Raw genomic sequence first — 25,782 nt, 5'->3', positions numbered from 1 at the left:
GTCTTCTTAATGTAGCCTCTTTTGGAAATCTGGACTGAAAATAACTACAATATATAATCAATGGTGACATTAAACTCCATATTATCAAAGGACATTTCCTACTTTAAGGGCAATCAGGGAGTTATTAGAAGACTAACAAATAGTGCAGAGAAAGCTAAACAAACCAGTTAGCACAACTCAATCCTCATCTGAAGTCCTTCCCTCCCCACCCACCCCTGCCTCCAGCCAACCACATCAATTGCAAGGTATGGAAGATAAGTGCCTCCGGCATTTAGGAAACCAAACAAATACACTCTACTCATTGTGTAGAGTCACAGCCATGGCACAGCTGGAAGGCAGAATTCTGAAGATAACAAATCGATTTCTGCAGATTTCATGCTGGCAAAACCAATTCTGTGAAAAATTCTGTATTTTAGACCCTGCTGTGCTTCTAGCATAAAGAGCTAAACTTATAGCTTGAAGGGGACAACAAGAGTTGAGAGGCAGAAAATGTTCAGATGATGGGCTTTCTTCTTTTTTGTAAAAGAAATTTAGTTTCATGTTCTTATTTCTTATTAATTTTAACAGATATTTTGGATGATTAAGACCATTGAGCTAGATTATTTCACAATAAATACTTTTAGCCAAAACACACACATTGAAAAATGAATATATAGACACAGAACACACAAAGAGCGGGGGAAATGTCAAAGAAATAAAAAAAAATAGGAAAAATAATCTATTAAAAAAACAGCTCTTCCAAATGCCACTAAAGCCCCCCTGAACCCTAGTTTTCACGGTTCTTTAATATATATAACTTAAATATGACCTTGGATATATAAAAAATAGAATCTTGACTCCAAAATGATCATTCTAATGTATTTATAAATTTGCTGTGGAGGTGGTGGGGAAGAACAAGTTGTGTGTGGTAGGGAAAAATAGAAGTTGTTAAACTAGTCTAAATGCAGAGTAATAATTTAGCCAAATATTTAGAATACAAAAGACATTGACAATTAATAGTAGAAATCTGGCAAATCACTCTCTAGGTCTCAGTTTGCCCCATCTGTAAATGAAGAAATAAACTAGTTCTTCACCCAAATAATACTGAAAATAATAAGCATTGTAATTCCCTATGAAGGACTTTGCGAGGAAGACCAGAAGACAGGTCTATGACACTACACCAAATTGTGTTTAAAAAACAAACATAGTTGCATATTCCATCACAATAAAATCCTCAAAGAGAAAAATGATTCTCAAGGCCTAGTCTACAGATCACTTACTTAAAGGTAGTATTCAACATAGAATAATTCTGGAACAACCAAATACTGCAAACAGTCACTGAGAACTTGTGATGACCTCCTGTCCTATTTGTATCTCTCTGGGGCATCACAAGTGGATGATATGTTGACGATGGTGATTATGACAATGTTTCTACCAATATGGAGACCTTTTAAACCTTCATAGAAATCCGTAAAATGTAATTTTCTCAGGAGCCCCTCTCTACTTTACTTTTTACTATGCAAAAAAATCCCAAAACTTCAAATATAATCGAAAGTAGAAAGAATAGTAAAATGAAGTTCCAAGTAATCACCTAGCTTCAATATCTATTAACACTTGGTGAATCTTTATTCATATACACCCCTCTCCACTCCCCATAGATTACGTTGAAAAAAAGCAAATCTCAAACGTCATATAATTTTTAAATTCCAACCACTGAATTTTTATAACTTAGTAAATACAGCAATAGGTAGCAATGAGAAAACCAATTACACATGAAAAGGCTTCACCTCTTAAAAAGATCAAACTATCAAACAAAAAACTCAAATCCAAGTTCCAGTGAACTTGGATAGTTCTCTTGGATACATCTTGAACTTGGATACATCTCTTCATATAGCAGAGATGTAGACCTGTTTCCAGAATTTCCAACAGCAGATATCTCTGTATCATTTAGTGAGAGAAACACTAACCCACAATAACCACCATAGTGAATAAAAGTGTAAATATAGCATCTATTTTAAGCCTAGAATCTCAAAGTTTTAATTTAGTGACTGATTTTCACTATAGGTACTATCTCCATAAGCAATAAGGAGCAATGGAAAATAGAAATTTTGTGTGTTTTTAACAGGATTTGATCGATTTTTTAATATATGTAACTTAAATATGATGGGACTGATCTTGTATGTTGTGAAAGATACCCCCTCTTCTGTCTGCTTTGGATCGACACCCTCATTCCCTGACAGTCACTATTCTACAGTCTCAAATGTAAGTGATCAGATCAACTGACCCTGGGGTATAACGGAATGTGCCACACCTCCCTTAGTGCTCCTGGAAGCTTTCTTCATGTTCAGAACCACACACTCCATATGTGGCTTTGTGTTACCACCTCAGACGTGCAAAGGAAACTCTGTTAACACATATATTTGCAACCACAAAGTTAAATGCCTGAACTGCAGGTATCTCTTAGGTTTCTCCCTGTCAAAAATAATACTCAGCAGAAGTAGAATAGATCATAGAACAGGCAGGTAGAGCTAGCTGGGGAGAAAAGAGTGACAATAGATGGGAAGAAATGTGGCTCAAAACCTTTTAGAACATGCTGAGACGGATGGATAAATTTCTTGGCAAACTGTGCAAACTTTTTCCTGTTTAGATTTCAAGGGATGCTTTTTACATCCTGATCTTCAGAACTCCTTAGTTCTTGAGAGTCCATCATCCTCAGGCAACTCTAGAAACAAATCCCTCATCCCATTAACACATGAAGACACCTGCATTAGTACTGAAAAGAATTTAGAGCCATTCTTTTTTTTCCCCCTCCCTTTCTTCTGCCTCCTCCCTCCCTCCACTCCAGTTTAAGCCACTGTTTCTCAGTCTAATTGTGTAGGATACAGCTCTCTCTCTGTCATCGGCTGCCCACAACAGCCCAGCTACAGGGAGAGCTGTTGTTCACAATCTTAGCTGTAGAGGGCGCAGCTCACTGGCCCATGTGGGAATCGAACCCGACCTTGGTATTAGGACCTTGGTGTTAGGAGCATGGCGCTCCAACCACCTGAGCCACCGGGCTGAGGGCCATTCTTTATATTCACATACATGAGCAACCTCATTCTCTATCTACTTGGCAGGGCCAACCCTATGGAGGAAACACTCAGCTCAAAAACCTGGCCACACATAACCTCTCTCTCAATGGTTTTCAAGAAAGGAAAGAAAAATTAAGACAGAGTACTATAAAGAGTTACTGCTAAAAGACAGTAACTATTTGGGGAGGAAAATCTGTTGGGGTTTACAGCATTACTGCCTAAACAGACAGGATGCAGATATTATTATTAATTATCAACACTTCAGTGTAGCATAGCCGCATCTCCACCAGCCAACCTGGCAGATCTCCTGGATACCTACCAATAAGTACCAGCACCTTGTGACGTGAGCTCCATGCCATCCACTGAATTGTAGCTATCATCATCCATGATCTTGGAAAGACCAAAATCTGTGATTTTTATCTCTCCACACGCTGTACCATTTACTAAAAGAATATTACCTAAAAAGATAAAAATCTTCATGAGACTTACAAATTTCAGAGAAAAAGCCAAGATAATAACAGACAAGAATGGGACAACTGAACTCTTGCACGTGGTAGCAAACATCTAAATCCCTGGAATAAAACTATCTAGACTCTGAATGCTGGGGGAGAGTCCTCAGTGTCTGGCTGCAACCTTCTAATTTCCAAGAATCACCTGCTTAATGTGCCAAAACCGCCACTATGAGCAGTGGAAAAAAATTATAACTCGCCAAAGTAAAATATCACTGGAACACTTGGTCAAAGATGGTGGGAAAGTTTCATCTGACCTTTCAGTAAGGATCTCTAAACCACCGTGTTCAGAACATTAGTTTCAGGGGGGCGAAAAAATCAAAAGAAAACACAAAGGAATCAAAGATAGCACCACAGTGCCACCTACAGCTCCTACTGCAGGAAAATGTATTGGATTCAGTGATGGAAAACCCAATCGCACAATGGCCATCTCTTTAACAATCACTTCACTGGAGTGAAATTTTTAGTCATGTGAGTTGTATTAGAACATTAAAGAAAAATGAAGAGTGAGATTTAATACGTAGCTACCAGAGAAGGAAAGCAAACTTAACAATTGTGCCTCACCAGGAGGTAAGCGGGTTCACCTTCCTAGCACCATACCCAAGCTGGTTAGAGCTGCCTACAGAGGTGCACGCTCCCACAAAACAGCTAAGGATGACAACAAAAAGTAGAGGGAAGAAGTCTAACTGCCCTCTAGTTTTTGCTGATGACTAAGTTACACAGTAACCAAAAAGATGAAAAACTCTGTTCGGAATTTAATGAAATGTGAGCCATACGTGCAAAATACGTCATTCATTTTGGGGCACTTATCAAAGAGACCTGGAGTAGAGGAACTGCTGCGGAGTGTGAGTAATGGGAAAAAAACAAAACCGAGCTTGCCAGAACAGTTCTTTCTTAATTGGACTGACATCATGAATTGTCCTGGCTCTAAAGACAAAGATACTGTTTCTCCAGAGCATTTACTGTGATCCACCCTCCTAAACCCAGCACTGCGTGGCCAGGACTCATTCCCACACCCACTCAAGCAATCTGAAGTCAGATGGTATTAGGCCTTCTTGTCTCCTGCCAAATTCTCCAACTTTATAAAATTACAAGTCACTTATAAGACCACGGAAAAGCCACCAATACTGTCTCCTGAAAGTTAGACATACCTGGTTTGAGGTCATAGTGTATGATGGGAGGTTTTATTTCATTTAAGTACTTTAAAGCATTCACAATCTGCATGATAATGGATCGGGCCTCTTTCTCCGACATTAATTTGTGCTGTTTCAGGTAGAAGTCCAGATCATTTCCCTCACAGTATTCTAATACTGTACAAAACCTAAAGACAAATAAACCAACATTTGACTGCGGGATGAGAGCAAGTAGATTAAGACTAACTAAACCAGCCCCAGTGAAAACTTCAGGTAACTGCTTCTCACTCCCTTCTTCTTTGTTCCTTAAAATACTCTTCTGTTCCTTATTCGCTAATAACTACCTGAGTGGTTTACAGGAAGAAAAGTGCTTCTTCGCTTGGTGAAGTCTCCACACCCCCCACGCGGGAATCTGTTGTGCTACAATACCTCTTCTTGAATCCAGACTATTAAGAACACTGACAAGAACTGCAATGTACTGAAGGTAAGTATCTTTCCGGAAGGGTCTCCTTTACATATCCACATCATGTTCCATTTCTAAACGAGTACATGGTTCTCAGCAAATATTTTCTACGTCCCTGAGTGCTGACAGTGAGGACGCAGCTCGGTTTGCCCAGGTCCCATGGACTGGTGGTATACTATATCTCCTGGCATTTTCTACAATACTGGACTACAATTTCTCTGCTAAACACAGATATGAAAGAGCTTTTTAACGTACAGTATCTGTGGTTCTAACAAATGTATAATTACACAGTATGGATTTCCTTCCTTTACTTGTATCAATACATTAAACAGACCCAAATTTAACACGACACACCATTCGTGGCATTAAGGGTCATGTGTATCTTCCAAGGCAGTTATAAACTAAAGTTAGGCTTCCTGAACTGTTTTGAGTATTCCTGAGATGAATACCTTTTAAACTATTCTAAGTTATGAGACTATGGGTGTATCACCCAGGGTCTAGCCAGGAAATAAAAAACACCTGAGTATTTAAAACAAAGAGGCTTTAATTCAGGGAAATGAACACATAGATGATGAAAGATTTGAGAAGACAACTGGCCAGTGAGGCACCCCAGAGATCATCTAGAGCAGGAAGCCATTAGCACCCTAAGGCCAGAGGGCCAGAGGGAGGAGATGGTGCAACCAGAACCCAGGGTCACCAAGGGAAACTGGAACCACGGCGTGGGGGTGTCCTCCACCCACCACCATCTCTGTCTTCCCATTGGCTGAATGCAGCTAAACAACAACTGACACAGGAGCCTGGTAAACACAGTCTGGGAGGGCCAACTCATCTAAGACGCAAAACAGGGGGATGTGAGCAGACCCAAGAGCAAACAAGCTCAGGACTACCACTATGGGCCTCCGGCAATTTGAGGCCTTCAGAATGCACTGCAAGGAAATGTGGACACTCAGTCTTATGGGACCCAAAACTCAACACAGCGTCATGCTTCCTATGAGACACACTAGGGCATGCTAGCACCATATATGTGAGTGCATGTCTGAGGTGTATAGATTCTCTGGTCTGAGATGCTGAAATCTGAGATATGGCCTCTCATGCTTAGTGGATTTATTTTTTGACCCAAGTGCAAGCTGAAAATAAAGTCTCACTTTTAATACCCAAACAACTCACAGAAGACTTTCTAAAATGATGGTCTGACTTATTGTTGATGAAAATACATCATACAATAGGAAGAACAATACATCAAGAATAGTACAGAAACAGCTAATTTCTACAATTCAAAACAACTGATCATCTAAATCACTGTATTTATCTTTGAAATAGTTTTTGTACTTACATTTTGGGGGATGGGGGTGAGGGTCCTACTTAGTGTTCAAGGAAATTCATCAAAGCAAAATAGTAAAGCCACTCTGTGGAGAGCTGCTCTCTAACTAGATACTTTTCTGAACTCTACTCCATGCTAAACATACATGGTTATGCCTGGCGCAAGGGCCACCCTAGCAGATGGAAGAGGAGATAGTTCACATTTCCAAAGGGAATTACGGTCTCCTTTGGGGGTCATTTCTAAATGTGGGCAGTTCTCTGTGTAGCAATTTCTGAGACAGCTGCTGCCTGAAACAGGCCAAAACTCCTAGAATCTTCTGGAACGCTAAAAAGAACACTTGTAGACCAAACCCAGAATACGTTCTCCTGACTCAGTTCAGACTCCTACAGAGAAAACGTTTCCAATGCTGAACTATTTCTCAACTCCTGGATAAACCCAGCGGTGCTAGAGCTTACCTATACCTGGTAATGAAATACAATAATACCTACGATTATTAAAGATCTTAGCCAAGTCATTTAACTTCTCTGGTCCTCAAATCTCTACCTGTAAAATGAGAAGGTTGGACTGAAATCCCTTCCAATTCTAACATCCTATAAGCCTATGACCTATATTTTAACATGCAGAGTTGGGCAATGCCTTCATTTATGTCACATTCAGTCTCATTCTATGATAAATCACAGTGCTGGTTCTTCTTTAAAAGGCCTGTCAGTGTTCATCAGAGTATCCAGGGTGGGGCAGAGGCTCTCTTGAACAGTCCGCACTCACTGGTGCTTGTCAAGTGGTATGCTGGCACCAATTTGTGCCAGTTTCTGAAAGCTGATAATTTTCAGGAATTTTCTGAGCTGGTCATGAAGCCACTGGTAGAATGAATGGATAAATAAAAGGTGGTACTTCCATATAATGGAATTTATTTGGTCATTAAAAAGGAATGAAGTACTGGTATAGGCTACGACAAGGATGAACCTTGAAACAAACCATCACGCTAAGTGAAGGAAGCCAGTGGCAGAAGCCTACATACTATTATGATCCATTCATTATGAAATTCTATAATAGGAGATCTATAGACACAAAAAGTAGATTAGTGGTTGCTTAGGGCTGGGGGTAAGGGGTGGAGGAATGGGAACATGACAGAAAAAGGTATGGGGTTTCTTTTTGAGGTGAGGAAAATGAACTACAATTGACTATGGTGATGGTTGTGCGCATCAAAATATAGTAAAAACCACTGAATTGTATACTTTAAAAGGATGAACTGTATGATATGTAAATTGTATCTCAATAAAGCTTTTTTTTTTAATTGGTAGCTTGAAATTGGATATATTGAGAGTATTTATGCCACAGAAACTGGCAAATACTACAAATTAGTCCCATCCCTCTCCCTACTGTACTGGATGTTAAACATTTACCAGCACACATCCTGTGGCCAAGAGATGTCTTGCTGGCCCAAATCTGTATTCACCTATGATCATTTACCCATAAATAAATACATACTGTCCAGATTTTAAAGTTCTCTTTGCTAAATTGCACTAGTTAAATCATTATGCAAAAGGTAAAAGGGGCAAACTTTGCTATTTTTTACTCTCCATGAGTACTCAACACACTGCAAGAAAACAGTATTAACTGCTAAGCTAAAATGGCACAGCACTTACGAGTCAGTGTCCAGTGAAAAGTAATCATACAGCTTAACTATTCTGGGATGATCCAGTTCTTTGTGAATCCGGTATTCCCTACATGCATGCCTGTAAACAAAATGGAAAATTAATATTTGTATTTTGGCCTGTCTTTTGAAAACTCATCAAGGATACTTCTACATATTCTCTCATTTCTCTATTGTTTCCACCTACTCATTCTATTCATTCCATTCAGATCTACTCGGTCTCCTTATCTTTCTTCATCCTATTTCTCTACTATCATCTACCAAGCGGTTCAGAAAATAGTAGGTGCTCAAGTATTTGTTGAATGAATAATGGATTTTTATCCCTTTCAAGTGCATTCTATGACAATCTCACCTCTTTTATATTTATACCAAGTATCAGAGCTGTACAAATTATAAAGACAGTTTTTTTCTCTTCTAAAGCTAATACTTCATATTTATAAATGTTTATATCCTAGGGTTACGATCAAGGGGATCAATTAGCATACAAACTCCTTGGATAAAGGATAAAGGCTATATAAGGCAAGTGCTGTGTGTTTGTTTTTAAATCCTGCTGCTTACAAAAAGAATTTAAAGGGCTATCAGCTTTACTTTTTCCCAAGAAAATGTGAAATTGATAGAAAATTTGAAAGTATGGAAACCCTAGTTTTCTTAGAACAAGAATTTAAATACATTAACATTTTTTTTAGTACTTTTCCAACTTAAAAGCATTTAATAAGATTAGGAACAAAAAGGTACTATATAACCTGATATTTTCATATACTGAATTTTTAAAAGAATAATAGAACATGTTTATACAATATATTCATCAATAATCTTCCTTTTAAACTTCCTCTTTTTAAAAAAAATTTTATTGGGGAACATTGGGGAACAGTGTGTTTCTCCAGGGCCCATTAGTTCCAAGTCTCTGTTCTTCAATCTAGTTGTGGAGGGTGTAGCTCTCTGGCCCATGTGGGAATCGAACCGGCAACCCTGTTGTTCAGAGCTCATGCTCTAACCAACTGAGCCATCCAGCCGCCCTAATCATCAATAATTTTTAAAGTACGTAGTTCTTATTTACAAAGAGAGCAACAGGAAATTATACTTTAACTAACCCAGCACCATTTAGCTTGGGGCATTTTGTTATAAAACAAGAGTCAGAAAAGAAACTTTCCATAATATGGTAAAATAAAACTAAAAGTAATGTTTTCTGAAATTGGTGTATTCCAGCATATTAAAAATACACAGAAAATATTCAACTAACAAAGCTGAGGAAACAATTAGGGGAAGGTGGAGGGAGGAATGGGAATCTAAAAGTAATTAAATGTATTTTTCTCCAATGGAAACTTTGATTAGGCTTATTGTTCAAGCTGCCACTTTGGCAGTTTTTACTTCTTTTGATGCTTTACTTCTGAAAACACAGACTTGCCAGCACTTAGGTGTACCAGGACCAAGAAACCTGGCTTCCAGTCTGGGCTTTGTGACATCACCTCACTGGGCTTCACTCTCGCTGCACTGGATTGGCAGTTTTGAAGGGGGCTCACTGGAGAGCCAGGCCTCCAGAGCCCCTGTGGAGACACTGAGCAAATGTAACTTTGGCCTAACCCCCCATTCCACAAAAGCAGCTCCACACTTGTCCTTTTTCTTATATCAAGATTCCGGGCTGGCCCGTTGGCCCAGGTAGTTGGAGTGCCATGCTTCTATCGCCAAGGTCACCGGTTTGATTCCCACATGGGCCAGTGAGTTGTGCCTTCTACAGCTAAGATTGTGAACAACAGCTCTCCCTGGAGCTGGGCTGCCGCAGGCTGCTATGAGCCACAGTGAGCTGCCGGCAGCCAGCATGAGTGGCCGGTAGCCATCAAGTGGCCAGCAGCTGACAATTGTGGCGACCGAATGCCTCAGCCAAGGGGGAGCACAAGGCTCATAATACCAGCATGGGGCAGGGAGCTGTGTCCTACACAACCAGACTGAGAAACGACTTGAACCAGGAGGGCGGGGGGGGGGGGGGGGATGAAAGGGAGAAAAAAAACACCCATGTAATATTTCATTTAGTAAAATAAAGGTGATGCCGTTTAAAAAAAAAAAAAGTTTAGAAACCTATGGACTAAATAGATAACTGTTCCAAGTCATTTTTTACTCTAGCATGCTATAAATCTGTAATTCCCTGCACTTTGTTTTAACTTTTTGATTTTGTACATTTCAGAGTCTCTACTGTCAAGGTACAGAAAACAGAGGAAAGTAAAGGAGGTGAAAATCGAGAATCAAAGGAAGTGTCATTCAAATTCCTCCCCAACTAAGGGAATTTGTTACATCCCTGAAAGCACTCCCTCAACGTCACATCAGGCTCAGGCTCTAAGCCGACTTCTCATGTTGCCTTAAGGCAAGGCAGGGGCCTGCCATGTCCCTCGGATGTTCAACTCTCAAGTTGGCATCCAAGGGATTAATGTACTATACGTACAAAACCTTTAAGAAGAAATTTATTCTAAAGTATTAGTCTTTTACTCTCTTACAAGTGGATACATATTTAGACTTTCAAGATGATTTTATCCTAAAAAATCAGAACAGAGTATCACATAAGAGTATACACTACCTAATTCAAATGCAATTATCTCTGCGGAAAGCTTTATATGAACTTTTTCCTACTGTAGAGTTTTTATAATATGTTATTTTGGGGAGTTAAAGAAATCTAGTAACATCTATTAATGCTTTAATAATGTGAAAGTAAAACAATCAATTTCCTTTTTGTTTGTGGGAGAAGGAGAAAAGGAGGTGCAGAATAAAACCCAAAACTAAATAAAATAACAACTTTTATTGTCTTTAACGTTTTCCTTATTTTTTACCCAAATAAATGTCTTGATTCTAGATGGGACTGGAAACTCATCCTCATGAAAGGAAAAATAATCAAAAGGCCTTACTTTGCAGGGTTAGAGTAGCATTTTCATATTTTATGTTACCACAATACTAAAGTATACTACTTCTTAGTTTAATACTGAATTTTGAAAGCACTTTCTAAAATCTGTTATGTGCTTCATATAAACCTCCTTTCAGTTAAAAGGAGTTAGTGACATTTTGCTAATTCACTATTACCTATAGCCTGAAATTCATCAGTATGATTTCATATCATTTAGCACGCAAAATCTATCAAAGAAAGGTGGTAGTGCTTGACATTTCCCCAAGGATGAATGGAGGTCACAGTAACTTTGCACACGCACTCCCGAGGGTCAACTGGGAAATGGCTACTATCCAGATGGCTCCACAGAGGAGCTCATTTGCCCTGATCCCCACCTCAGGAGGAAACAAAGTAGGAAGGCACCATTGTGAATGGGAGCCAGGCAGGTAAAGAGCTCAGAAACACGAAGCAACTCCCTCCACTTGCTCTCTGACTCTGCCTGGTAGAGAAACGTGAGACAGACACCCAATTCATAACACTGCCCTGGCTCCCATCCCTCACTGTTTCAAACCGCTGGGGTGAGCAGAACACCGACCTGCAGTTACTACAGCATCATTACCAGAGTTCTCCCTAAGGTCAGCCTACCAGCTGGATACTGAGACTAGGCAAAATATGTATAGATCCTGGAACAGGAACTATCTTCTTGAGAAGATAGTCTTGGTTTACCTTGGTCTTGGTTGACCAAGGTTGAGCCTTCCAAGAGTCAACTGGTTTAGAGTGGTCAGTGCACACATGATATGCAACAGACTCCAGGGCTAGCGGGAGGGCATTTTTAAAGAGAAGCATGCATTGCTCCAATACCTTTTGGCACCCTGAGTCTCAAAATAATGGGGACAGTTCTCATTTACAACTGGTCAAAACAACATGTGGTTTCTTTCTCTGAAGTGCTCCTAGCATTCACCGTCGCCTGCCATTTGTCCCTGCATGTCAAGTGACCGGAATGTGCTTATAAGAGTGTAACTGCCACTCAAGCATCTGGACTGCAGCTGCCTGTCCCATAAGACACACATGCAGGACGCCACGCATAAACTGCATCTCAATTCCTTTTCCTACCTCTGCTGAGCCCTATTTCTCTTAATGCCACTGGAGCCTTCTCTCCCCCGGTGCTGAAAGTCACTGCTAATCGGCATGGACTAGGAAGAGTCCCTGTGTTCCTGGTGAACAATAATAGGTGGAAAGCAAGAGTTGCCTTGGTCCATGTCCCAATAACTGGGTGATGATGTAGAAATGTTTTATTTTCCCCTTGAGATTTAGAATCCAACTAAAAGGCTACTACATAGTCCACTGCTTTTTTTCCCTCCAAAGTACTATTTATAAGAAAAAAACCAAACCTGCTTTTAGGGAAAGGAGGCGAGTTGCTTATATCAAAAGGGGTCATCTCCCAGCTGAGAATTTGTCAGCTCCCCAGGCTGAGCGGGTGGGGCTGAGTAAATGCCGACCTACCATCTCTACCACCATCCGGGTTTAGTCATCCAACAGAAAGGAATGAATATGAAATTCCAGTAATAAGAAATGAACAAAAGACTAGAGCTGAAGTGCTTGCTTTCTGCTCTTTGATCAGATAACTAGAACTATTTGCATTATCTATGCAGCATAGGGTTTTTATTTTTACCTAAAGACGTCTCTTTTTGGTAATGACAAACGTGATTTTAATTTAAAAAAAAATGCTGCGTTTTCTCAATACACCTTTAAAATTTTTAAATTGTTTCATATCTGGTCAAGTTGAGATTTTTAAGAACTTCCTTTTTAATTCATAATAAAAGTTTACAACTTGATTTTTTTCAAAAAAGTCAACAGATTGCAAGCACCCATTAATAAAGGTCCTAAATAATTGAGAAAAAAAAAGGAGGAGGCCATCTCCTGCTTTCAGGGTTAGGACATATCTAAATCAGTACTTGTACCTACAACAAGGAAACAATATTAAGCCCAGTGGGGATCCTAATAGCAAATTGATTTTGTGTGGCCTCCAAAGCAAATGAGCCATGAACTCCAACGGTGTAAAGCTTGGAGGGAAACAAGCAAGACCTGACATCAGTGGAACAAAGAAATTCACACCTGCACGTGTTGTAACTATTCATTCTAAATAAGTCTCCTCCCCCCACCCCCGAACCCTCCTAACAGACGAACGCTGCTACTAGTGGCATTTGAAGAGAGGCGAGCACAGTAAGAAGGACACTGAAGATTGAGAACTGTGAGAAGGGCAAGCTGTGCCGGGGAGGGCAACACAGCCCCGAGGAGCTGGACAAGTTGAACAAGCACCACCGAGGCACACAGGTGACTCCCCAGTCTCCTCCGTAATGAAATGACTGAAGCAGCTAACAAAGCCCCACCTGAAGCCCCCCAGGGTCCCCAGATCACTGAGGGACACTCTCATCTGGTTTCTACAGACAAGCCACAATGATTTCTGAGGCTCTGTTTATTGTAGCAAATGCTGTACACACAATGGAAGGGGAAGGAAAGCGCATGGGCTTTGGATTAAGGAAAGTCTGGATTTAAACGGCAACTCAGCCATTTCTTAACTGTTACTCAAATTCTCTAAGTACCAGTTTCCTCATCAGTAAGATGGAAAATGTATTCACTCTCCTAGGACAGTTATGAGGATTAAATGACACAACAACACATGGAAAGCTCTAACAGTGCTCAAACTTCAACTATTACTATTAAACTTTGAAAAATCACTCTAGTATCACTTACTTGTGGTAATTCTCCTTTTTCTCATCTCTCCAGTTTTTATTTAACTGATGAATTTTCACAGCTACATATCTTTGTTCTGTTAGATCAAATGCCTATAAAGAAAAGGAATAAATTATATTCTGGATAAATGTTAACAAGAATTACATGTAACTGACTTGAAGCTTCTATTTAATAGATCAACATACTCAAAGTCCAAAATGCATTATTCAATAAAAACAGCAGTGGAAGACAATACATCACATACTTGTTTCAGAGTATCAACCATTTTCTTGAAACTTGTGATCAGATAATTTAGAAGTCTCCAGACGCACTGGTACCAAGGGGTTTAGAAAATAAATCCAAGTATACACTACAAACAGATAGGTAGCCCTGCCTTAACAATCACTTCCAAACAATTCTCTTTCTGGACATCATCTACCTTTTGGGACCTTTCTCCCTTAGGTTGTCTCTTGTCCCTCAGCTGACATGGAGACAGGCTTCAACAGTAAGTCTTGCCATTTTTGAAATGCTGGGGACATATAGATGTATTCAAAGAGAATACATCTCTTTGCTATGTTTGTTTAGAAAATAACCTTGTGATTGGTTATATTGTGTTTATTAAAAGTAAAAACAGAAACAGAACCCCCCAGAAAAGCCTTGCCTTTAGTCCCACTCATATACGCCGGGTAAGTAAAAAGCAGTTTTTGATCCCAACAGTGTCTGAAGTTAATCACACAGAGTCACTTCTCCAGCACAGTCCAAAGACGGGACATGTTTTCCCCAAAGACCACCCCTGTTGGCACATCTGCTAGGTAGTGCTAGAACATGGGACTAACCAACGTTTTTTTGAGGATGTTGGGTGTAAATCACAGTTTGATAAAGTAAGTAGCATTTTACTACAATAGACTATTTCCCCTATGCAAAAAAAATGTACTGAGGAACTCCTTTAGAATGAATAGCTTTTTGGTTTTTAAAGTTCAGATTAAAAACTTACTACTTCAATTCCAACACTTACCACCCAGCCACCAGTTTCCACAGTGGATGAACGGACAAAGACAACAGGCACAGGAGACACAGTCCATGAAGAGTGATAACTGGTCTCCAGGTCTTTTAACATGGAAGCTACCTCTAGGAAAGCACTGCATGCATGCAAGAGAGGGCTGCTTATAAAAGAAACTTCTAATTTACACCAACTATAAACCAGTATTTTTAAAAATATAAAAACCACTCAATTCAAACAGAGTATCTTATTTCACAGAAACGGAAACTTTTGAACTCTGTTTTTCTTACAGAGCTTGAAGTCCATCGGTAAGCACGTATAGAAGAGAACCACTTCAAGCCATTAAAAGCCAGATGAAATACCACCTAATTTGTAAGGACAGTCATGATACCACAAGTCTCATTTTCTCCAACTACCACACCATATTTCTGAATCCAAGACACTGATCCTCCATTGATTTAAGAAGGGCTTTTGGAGAGTGGAGAACAGCAAAAGAGTAACTGCATTAAATGGATACATCACTGGAAGTAGCATTTAGTTTTCAGAAATGTTAAAATGTTTAAAGACTACATAAGGAAAAAATGGGATAAAGAAGTCACTAACAGGTAACTGGGAAGCATCAATAACCAATTTTGATGATTTAAAAAAAGGAATAGTGCCAGTTCTGAGTATATAGTCAAAAGAATTGAACGCAGGGTCTCAAAGAGATGTTTATTTGCACATGCATGTTCAAAGCAGCACTATTCACAACAGACAAGAGGAAGCAACCCAAATATCCACTGACAGATGAATGGGTCAAGAAAATGTAGTACATTCATACAATGGGATGTTATTCAGCCTTAAAAAGAAGGAAATCCTGTCACGTGCTTCAATATGGGTGAACTTTGAGAACATTATGCTAAGTGAAATAAGTCAGTCAGTCACAAAAGATAAACACTGTGATTCCACTTATATGGGATATCTAAAAATAGTCAAATAGAAACAGAAGGTAGAATTGTAGTTACCAGGGGTTGGGGGATGGAGAGTAGATTTATTGATTAATGGGTAGAATTTCAGTTTTGCAAAATGAATAATGTCTGGAGATCTGTTTCACAAAGACATGAATATGCCTAACATATTGAACTGCACACTTAAAAACGGTTACAATGGTAAATTTCATGTGTTTGCCACAATAAAAAAAATACCAAAAAAAAAACAAAAAAAAACTAAGCATATGATTCAAGAATAAAAACAAAGAAAACCGAAGGATTCAAAGCAAATTAATAAAATGGAAAACAAATCAAATAGCAGATCTGATCAATGAAATAAAAGTTGATTCTTAGAGGGAAAAAGTAGCATTGACTAATCTCTGGTCTACCAGTAAAGAAGAAAAGAGAAATAACTAAGGTACAAACGATACTTTTAAATCAAGAGGAAATAAAATATTTTCCAGAAAAATTAAATTACCAACACTGACTTAAGAAGGGAAACAAAATCTGAATAAATCGATATTTGTAGAAGGAAATGGAAAGGTGATCAGTTTTCTTCTAAAATGACACCTACCCAGGTGATTATATGAGTTTGCTCTAATAAATTTTCAAGGAGCCAATAATTCCTATGTTATGCAAAGCATCCCAGGGCACGGGAAAAGAGAAATTTCACAACTCATTCTAGAATAACTATGACATCAAAACTAGACAGTGCTACTTACGCACAAAAGACGACTATGGGCCAGTCCCACAGATAAAAAATATGAACAAAATACCAGAAAATCAAACCCAGCAGTACACTAAAGACAATAATATAGTTCTGGCAATGGTTAGTGATGATAACTGCCCAACACTGGGAATGTACTTGATGCCACTGAATTGTACACTTAAAAATGATTAATTAAAATAATAAATTTTATGTATATATCACCACAATTTTTAAAAATTAACACAAAAAAGAGGGAAACCAGTAGGACTAGTTTTTACTATTTTTATCTGAAATGAAAACCGATTATCTTACACAAAAGAGTTCCCATATATAAACTCATAAGGCCATAAAATAAATCCTCACAGGGAAGGCTCCACCTTAGAAAAGAGAATTAGCAGGGCCACACACTAAAGACCACTTATAAAACCAACCCTGCATTTAAAGCCAGGTGCCAGAAACATCTAGAGAAATGTGAGGAGGCTGTGGCTGGGGAACATGTTCTGGGTCTGCAGCTGTATTTAGAACCGGCTGAAGTCCTGGTTTAGTATAAATCAACTGGAGGCGCCGCAGACTGCTTTGCTGGCCCTGCTGAAGCAAAGCACTCTGAGCAGGGCCACTCCTACAAGATGCCACTGCTACTAAACACTCTGATTTAAAAATGGGAACACTTTTAAAACATAAAGCAGGTTTTCAAGTAAGAATTAACGATAACATATCTATTTTCTTTAAAAAAACTTTTTTATGAGAATAAAAGAAACACATGCTCATTTCTAGCAAATGCAACTGAGGCAAAGTACAGAACCAGAATAAAAATCACCATAATTCCACTACCCAGAAATTAGTGGTTTTTCCTTCCTGTTTTTAAAAATCTATTTATTTTTCAACTCGAAAACAGGGCAAGATATTGTACCTTGCATAGGTACTGACGTTTATTAAAAGCACTTCTCCCAAAGATATAGGTTCTTCAAGTTTTTGCATTTCAACCAATAGATACCAACCCACAGTTACCACTATTCTAAATGTTCTCCAAGTTGGTAACGACCAATAGTTTAACTCTCAGTCTTTGGACCCAGTTCCTCATACTTACCTTGTAAACTTCACTGAAACCTCCTCTACCCAAAAGATGTAACAACAAATATCTGTCATTTAGCGTTGGATGATCTTTAAATCTGTGGAAACAGGGAATATATAACATCCTGAGGTCAAGGACTACATGATCTTCCATATTTGCAAAATTTCCAGAATATCTAACACGTTACACACATGATAGCTGCTGCTGCTAGTTCGGCAATCAACAGCAATATCGCTAATTCTGAGCACAGAGGTGAATTATACAATTCAAAGAGACAGCATAATTGCAATGAACAGCACTAGCTGTGGAGCCATGAGACACAGGTGCCAGTCTCAGCATCACCACAATTAGGCCTGTGACCTTTGTCAGCTTCCCCTTTCTGCCCTGCTAGAAAGTGAAGGGAGAAGACTACACCAGATCAGGGATTTTCAAACTGTGCTACTCAGTTCCTCTGAATCATTCAAGAGCCACACTGCTCCCACCATTACTTAACTACATACGATAAAATTCAAAGATATTTCACATGGCCTTTAGAACAGATTTGATTATAAAGTGAGTCACAAGTTCTATGTGCATTCGCTTTCTCTCTGTAGGACAGAAAGTCTTCATGATATAACTGTTTCCCCATATAGGATAGCACCTTGCGCTGTTTTTCAGTAAGACAAAGAAATGAGAGATTCTGGTAAAAAGAACTTTAAAAATATTTCTACTTAGCTCCTGATCTTCAACAGCCCCACTACCGATCCTGAAATTATTTTGATTTTAAGACAGTGACATGCCTGTGGGGAGAGACGACATGACTGTATTGTAAGTGGTTAGCTCAGGGATCAGACAGATCCAAGTTTAATTCTGTTTGTCCACTAGTTATGGGTCCCTCGTCAAGTTTTAACTGAATTTCTCTAAGCCTGTTCCAGATCCATGTATCAAAGATTACCTACCTCACTGGGTTATCATGAAGATTAAATGACAGGACACAAGGTTACCTAACACATTAAGCCTGACGCAGAAAGAGTGCTCAGTAAGGTAACAGCTGTTGCCAGCCACGTTATAGAAAGCAAAGTCCATGGCTCACACTGACCAAATAAAAATACACAAGCTGTAGCTAAGTCAAAAAACTCATGTTTCATAGTGAAAAAATAAAAAAATGGGAAGAAATGGATTATGGATAGAAGACACTTCCCACGCGCAGTCTACTTTTAAGTTTCAATCTCTTAAATGACTTATAAATACAAGTGGGCATTTATTTAAATTAATGTGCTGAACTTAACAGAGTCTTGCTTAAACTCTCAACAGCTGAATGGCTTTTAAAGGTCATTCAGAAACTGGTTGTCATCTCAACCCAATAATCTTTCCACAACACTCCACTGTTACCCATGCTTCTCTTTAGTAAGACTCTAGATAAATCTGAACATACCGGTATCCCAACCATTTACAATTACAAAGCTACATTGTTTTAGTGACCTCTACACTTGGGTAAACATGCTATATGTATAGATATATATTTAATATATAAATCTAATGTATTTAAACTAAAACATCATAATTTTGTTGGTAAATTGTATTACACCCTATAATAGAACTAAATACACCATGGAATTAATTTCCCAAATTTACATTAAACAAAAACATTCAATTCATATCAGAAAGTGCTCATCAATTTCCAACCCAACATACCCCCAAATTGCTTACTGTGAATTATCTTCATTATGTATCCTTTTTAGTTCCCTGATATGTAGATTTCTAACCCTTTCTAGCCTTTCCAGCTCTGCCTGGATCTCTGCTTCTTCCTAAAGTGAAAAGGAAAGAAAAAGCTCAGAACACAAAAAATCCATTTCAAAAACAACAGCAGATATTTCTCTTGTGAAGAACTAAAGGAAGATGTTTTGCACTGAAAATTTTTTAAGAACTAGAATTTTAATCATAAAAACCAAGCTCACAACAAAATAATAAACAAAATTCAAACCATACAGAGGAGTACAGTAGGAAAAGAGTCCGCTGCTCCCCTGCTTCCTTTTCTCCATATCCACTCCCTTGATAACCACTGTTGTCTCGTGTCAAATTTTCTAGAAATGTTTTGTTATTTACATATAAGATGCAATCAAGTTTTTACAAAAATCAGGTTCTCTAACTGGTTCTGTTCTGTAAATATGAATTACACAAGGTGCCTTAAGTTCCACTTAGTTAGCAAGATCTGAAAACCCAGTGGGAAAAAAATAAACACACACCAATAGCAGTTTATTAAATGCTTATTGACCATCATCACTATAAGCAGGATCCACCAAAAATGTTTGAGCTGCTGAGTTAGAGAAGAGCAGTCTACATCTAAGATGCTTCTGTGAACACTGTCAATAACAAATTCTATGTAGGTGCCTGTGTATTATAATATGGTTGATTGATATAAGACCTTTCCTTCTTAGCCAGAGTTTAGGCAAAAGATAAGAGCTGCTATGTGATTTAAAATATCATAAGAGTTTTAATAATTTCGGAACCATCTACTCTTATTGTATATTTGATTTTTACTATAAGGACAACCACTTGTGAAGCCTAATGAAGTCTACACAATTATCTACTGGTACATCACTGATGGGAAAAAAAGTCTTACTGGGTAGCTGTTGGCTTGAAAATTGAAAGACATGAGTTCCACTATTAGACTACAAGATGTGTCAGAGTAACTACTCAAGATTTCTGCAGGTATGTGAAACTATTATATTTGCCCAAATAACCAAACTGCTTCAACACGAAATGTAAACTAAAAATTGCATTTCTCATTACACTTACCTTTTTAAGATGACCTAATCTGAGTTTGAAGATTTCTTCTTGTTCATGGTATTCTGCTAATGTTAACCTGGGAAATAATGGTAGAAATTTCAATAAATTACTTGAAATCACTGTTTAAAGAGAAATGTCAAAGCATGCTATATGGTATTAATATATTCAGTCTTTTAGTAAAAATGACTAAAAGACAGATTATCTTGCAGTCCTTTGACACAAAAAGACTTCTGTGATTTATCAGATGTGATATGAAATGACTTCAAAGCCAGAAGTCTAATTTGTAAAGAATGAAAAATGAGCTTATATTTTTACATTATTTATGAAATTAGTTTTGTCCCAAACATTACTCAAATGAAAATCCATCAGGAGAGGTGGCCAAAAATTATGTCTTTTTCTTTTTTAAAGGGTAAAATAATAAGACAATGGATTTGATTATTTTTGATAACACTTAGACCTTGATACTATAATAACAAAAGAATGACATAGTGGAAAGGGTCCAGGATCTGGAGTCTGAGGACTAGGGTGCAAAATGTTACTTGGGCCATGAGACACTGGCGAAGCAACTACCTGCTTAAGTCTCAGTTTCCTAAAAATCCAGCAATACCTATCTAACAAAGCTGTCATGACTATTAACTGAGAATGTGAAAATAATCTATAATTTGTAAAATGCTATTTAAACATAATTCTCAAAAGACTGTTTTGATGGATAATCACTCATTTCATGTTCCACCAACCCCAATCACATGCCCAATCACAAGAATGAGCATGTAAGATACTCCACCATCTTCATCCTTTTCACATTCTAGAAGCATACACATAAAGTTTCAGATGTCCCTGTGTAGATTTATTCTAAATAGCAGGAGAAAGAAGAAACAGCTATCCTATCAACCAGAAAGGGCTACAAAATAGAGCCTTTGAGATCTGATGAAAAAAAAGTAAAAGGAGTTAAGAAGAAGAAATATATCCACTAGGGCTGTTACACCTATCCCTTCATAGTTGCAGAAATACTTATATCCATTACTTCATTATCACACCAGTAAAAATGGAAGAAATGAAAAATCACAGTTAAGAATTCTCTCTTCCTAAAATAGGTTCCGTACCAGGCAAGAATAATGTGATTTCCTCCAATATTCCAGAAGACTGTTTCTGGCTTCTGGCCAAAGGAATGAGCCAAGTCACTGATACTCTAATTAAAAACTGGACCGAATGCCTTCTAGCTTGGCTTTTACACAGCTCTCCAGATGCCACACTACTGGACTAAACTGAATTCTAATTATTGTTCGGTGGCAAGGAAACAACCTATGCTTTCTTTATTGCTCCTGAGCCAAGGGGTTTATACACTAGCTTTAAATAATTTTCAAGTGATACTAGAAGAAGAGTCTCTTCACAGAATACAGGTGTCATGAAAGAAGGCGAGATCAGATTAATGTATACAACATTTGCCTGGAGAATCTTTTCAAATTTGGGCTTCTGCTTGGATTTTCTGAAAGGAAGTATTTTTTTATTTAGAATCTAGTTTTAAAATATTCAGGCTATAAGACTGAAGATGTTTCCCAAGGTTATTCACTGTGTATAGTTTTATCACTATACTTAACGTAATTACTAGTTTATTCATTTGTGCATTTCCCCTAAGTAAACTGTGAGCTCCTAAGGCTGGGGTTGTACCCTTCCACTCTGTACCCCCAGTGTCTAGAACAGAGCTGAGTAGGTAACAAGTATTTAACATAGACTTACTAAATGAATGTCAAGGAAAAGGCTCCATATACCAAGTATGTATGGGGTGAGGATTGGTGTTAAGCCATGTCTCACTGGAATGAAGAAAGATACATTTTTGGAATATAATGGACTTTTTAAAAATGTGTGTAATACAAGTATTATTTTACTTGAGGTGGATTATGGGTTAATATGTTTTTGTGAACTGATACGACGACATAAAAGGCAAAAGATGTACTAGTCAATAAATTATACAATATTATTATGTTTTATTTGTGGCTATTTTTAGACCTGAAACTTATTTTCAATTAAAGCATCCCATAATGACAGGTTTACAAAATTTCTTTTTCCCTTGAAAAACCAATGTAGCCACCATAGATATACTGATTAGATATACTGATTAACAATACCAATGACTGTTTCTATTAAAAAAGGCTTTTAATTTCAGATATCCAATTCAGAAACCAACTTAATGGCCAATCTCAATTCTTTACACATTGCCTACACTATTATGTATAGAGCCCCTACCCCCTTTTTAACTTGAAAGCCTCTTAAAGACAGATGATGGCTTAAATGTCTCCAGGATATGCATATAAGAAATATTTTAAGTAGGTACATAATATTTAGGTTTTATTTCCCATGCCAATTCTAACTGTTTGGCAGTTTCTGTCTAGCTGACAAACTATAGCCAGTGGATCATTCAGCTCAGTCTGTTTTTTAAATAAAGTTTTATTGGAACACAGCCATACCCATTCATTATGTATTGTCTATGGCTGCTTTCGGGCTACAATAGTAGTGTGAGTAGTTGCAACACAGACCCTCTAGCCTGTAAAACCTAAAGTACTTACTAGCTAGTCCATTATAGAAAAAGCTTGCCAACTCCTGTCCCAGAGGAAGATTCTCTTAGTGGTCAAGAATTCGATGATCAAAAGGGGAACTCTGACATGGCGTTGTCAAAGGAAAAGGCAGGCATCTGTGCTCAGGACATTCCACCCTGGCTGTTCCTGGTAGCAACGCAACGACTGCTGACGGGCAGTGATAAAGATGACTACACTGCAATTTAAGACACGGGTGTTTTCCTTACGTCCCTCAGAACAGGAGAAAACCACTGATGTCAAGATTGGGCTTATTGGGAAAACGTCCTTTTCCTAAAATAATACCCATTTTTTTCTTAGCTTACTCCTAAATTTGTGGCTGTTAACTAAGTGCTCTTTAAACCAGTAAAGAAAGAGCATTCTTCAGTCGTACATTCCTCAGTCTGAGAGAGCAGCCAGGTACTCCCCATATCACGATACCAACATGCCATAACTGAGAACCACACATAAGCAATTATATCCTTTGAATACCACAGCGACATCACACTTGTTATAAGAGTAGCCAAAGACTATGACACTACTTCTCCCTCTCATTCAAAACTCCCTAAATAAGATCAGGACTAAGAAAATGAGTTAACTGCATATGGCTTTTATATGAGTTGAGCAAATCCATTAATGTAACTAAGAAGAGAGGTTAGCTAAGCTCTAGAAATCTCCATAATTTTTTTTTCCCCAGTGGCATTCATTAGGACATTTGTGTTTTGGGGAAGGGTGTGTTATTTCATAGTTCACATCAATAGAGAACGTACGTTTCATTTTCAGCTCCATTGGTCTTGCTTTTCCGTTGTTTCTGCTCATTGGTTGCTGGAGGGGCCTGTCCCATGGCAGGAGGTTTCCGCTTTGCTAACATTTTCCGTTGTCTTTCTATCTCTTCCCTCTGTGAATTTATCCTTTCCTGTTGCCTGGAGATGTAAAAGATGTTGTACAAAGGAAGAAGGTCAAAACATTTTCACATGGCTATAAAATAAACACAAATACCTTTGTCGCCTGCATACTTGATAGACTTCAGAAAAAATTAGTCCTTTTAACTCAAGAAGAAATTTGACTTTAATTTCAGGTTGAAAGAGAAAAATAATTGGTGTAAGAAAGATTTTCGGGAATGAGTCCGTGCTTTAAGACACTAGTTATAATTACTCTTAGGGTAGAAAAGTGGTCAGGAAGGAACAATATCAAATTTCTACTGTGACCTTATTTTCTGATGAAAAAAGAAGAATTTTCTGATTCCTTTTTAAAAGTTAAGAAAACAACTCTCTGGTATGAATCTATTCAAGTAAAGAACTGTATTTATGCACGAAAAAAGTACAAAAGGATTGAAGTGCCTTTTTATTTATTTATTTTTGCATTAAAATTTCCTCAAATTATATTTAAAAAGATACAAATTTGAAGGATGTGAAACAAAGTAAAAAAAAAATTTTCATTTACTCTAGTCTAAGTGAGCCATTACCATCCCAATTCACTCTCACTCAGTGATATGCTGAAACCTAAACTAAATTTTTAAAAACTAAGCACATTCAGAGAAATACAATGAATCCTTGCAAGCAGTAAAAATTGCTTAAGGAATGGTCCATTAAATGAATTAATAAAAAACATATATAAAGACTCTTCAGACATCTAACACCATTACCAGTAAAGTATTTCCTAATAAGATGTCCAACTTTTCCATAATAAACAAGTTTACAAATTAGGAGTCAATAAAAAATACTAATATAAGAAAACTACTTTCTCTCATGTATCCTACCACCTAACAGATAGTAAAGGTTTATAGACTTGGTATATAAAAATATACCCGAAAAAATGGATGGATCTTGAGATTATAATGCTAAGTGAAGTCAGAAAGAAAAAGTAGAGAACCATGTGATTTCACTGATATGTGGTGTATAAAACTGAAAACAACAAAAGAACATGACAAATAAATGAAAAAACAAAAACTCAGACACAGAAAATAGTGGTTACCAGAGGGTAAGGAGGGAGGGGTTCTAGAAGAGGGAAAATGGAGTCAAATATATGGTGATGGAAGGAGAACTGACTCTGGGTGGTGAACACACAATGTGATATATAGATGATATAATACAGAATTGAACACTTGAAATCTATGTAACTTTACTAACAATTACTAACAATTTACTAACAATTACTAACAATTGTTAAATTGTTAATTTAAAACAAACAAATATATATATATACCATACATATGCCCGAAAGTTCATTAATATCATTATAACATACTGAATTCTGGGAAGGAACATGCGATGCATAGTCTAAAAAGATGAGGTAAAGCACCAATGTGCCATCGAGATGAGTAAACCACCTTGAGAGCAGGTCTCCTAACCCAAATACTTTAGGATGACAGCAGCTCTAACCACTATGTTGACAACAACCACATGAGAGACAGTAAACTAGAACCACACAGCTAAGCGTCTTCTGAGTTCCTGTCCCACAGACAATGTGAAATAATAAATATTTATTTTTTAAGCCATTAAAATACACACACACACACACACACACACACACACAAGATTTGGGATTAACCATTCAACAGATTAAAATCTTTAAATCACCTATCACAGTTGACAGTCAAATGCTAGCTCCCTTTTCCATCTCTCTCTAACATGTTCCCCCCATGACCTTTTCTTGACCCAATCTTCATTTTTGTAGAATGACAGAATTTATTTTTTTAAACTTATTCTACTCTCTTTCCTGAACACTATAGTTGTCAATCTCTAGACCTTTTCCACATTGAGTATATCTTTCTTGGAAGAATGGCAGCCAGAAAAACGACTATATTCTAGGGTAGATGCCCATAATACAATTTATGCTGCCATATCTCTAAGGGCAACACTGTAAGCAAAGTTAACCTTATCTGAGTACTGCAAATAACTAACCATTCATCTGATAATACAATTTCCGTGGCTTCAATATGAGCTGGGTCACTGACTAGATGTCA

The 25,782-nt window shown here is 37.8% G+C and overlaps 1 protein-coding gene across 6 annotated transcripts in view; it reads right to left on the bottom strand.

The window, feature by feature from the left end:
- TLK2 (tousled like kinase 2) overlaps positions 1–25,782 on the bottom strand; it is a 102,028-nt gene that overhangs the window by 7,320 nt on the left and 68,926 nt on the right. For all 6 annotated transcript variants that reach the window (XM_081029579.1, XM_081029581.1, XM_081029584.1 and 3 more), the window contains 8 exons: positions 23,588–23,740; positions 20,257–20,323; positions 19,168–19,265; positions 17,494–17,575; positions 13,751–13,842; positions 8,123–8,212; positions 4,711–4,880; positions 3,370–3,508 (listed from right to left, as the gene is read on the bottom strand). In XM_081029579.1, the coding sequence (XP_080885705.1) occupies positions 3,370–3,508; positions 4,711–4,880; positions 8,123–8,212; positions 13,751–13,842; positions 17,494–17,575; positions 19,168–19,265; positions 20,257–20,323; positions 23,588–23,740 (891 nt within the window). The remainder of the gene's footprint in view (positions 1–3,369; positions 3,509–4,710; positions 4,881–8,122; positions 8,213–13,750; positions 13,843–17,493; positions 17,576–19,167; positions 19,266–20,256; positions 20,324–23,587; positions 23,741–25,782) is intronic.

The sequence above is a fragment of the Rhinolophus hipposideros genome (genome assembly GCF_964194185.1).
Source record: "Rhinolophus hipposideros genome assembly, chromosome: 20".
Lineage (NCBI taxonomy): Eukaryota > Metazoa > Chordata > Mammalia > Chiroptera > Rhinolophidae > Rhinolophus > Rhinolophus hipposideros.
Note: the sequence above shows the minus strand (reverse complement) of the source record. Positions and strands in the feature narration are given on the sequence as shown.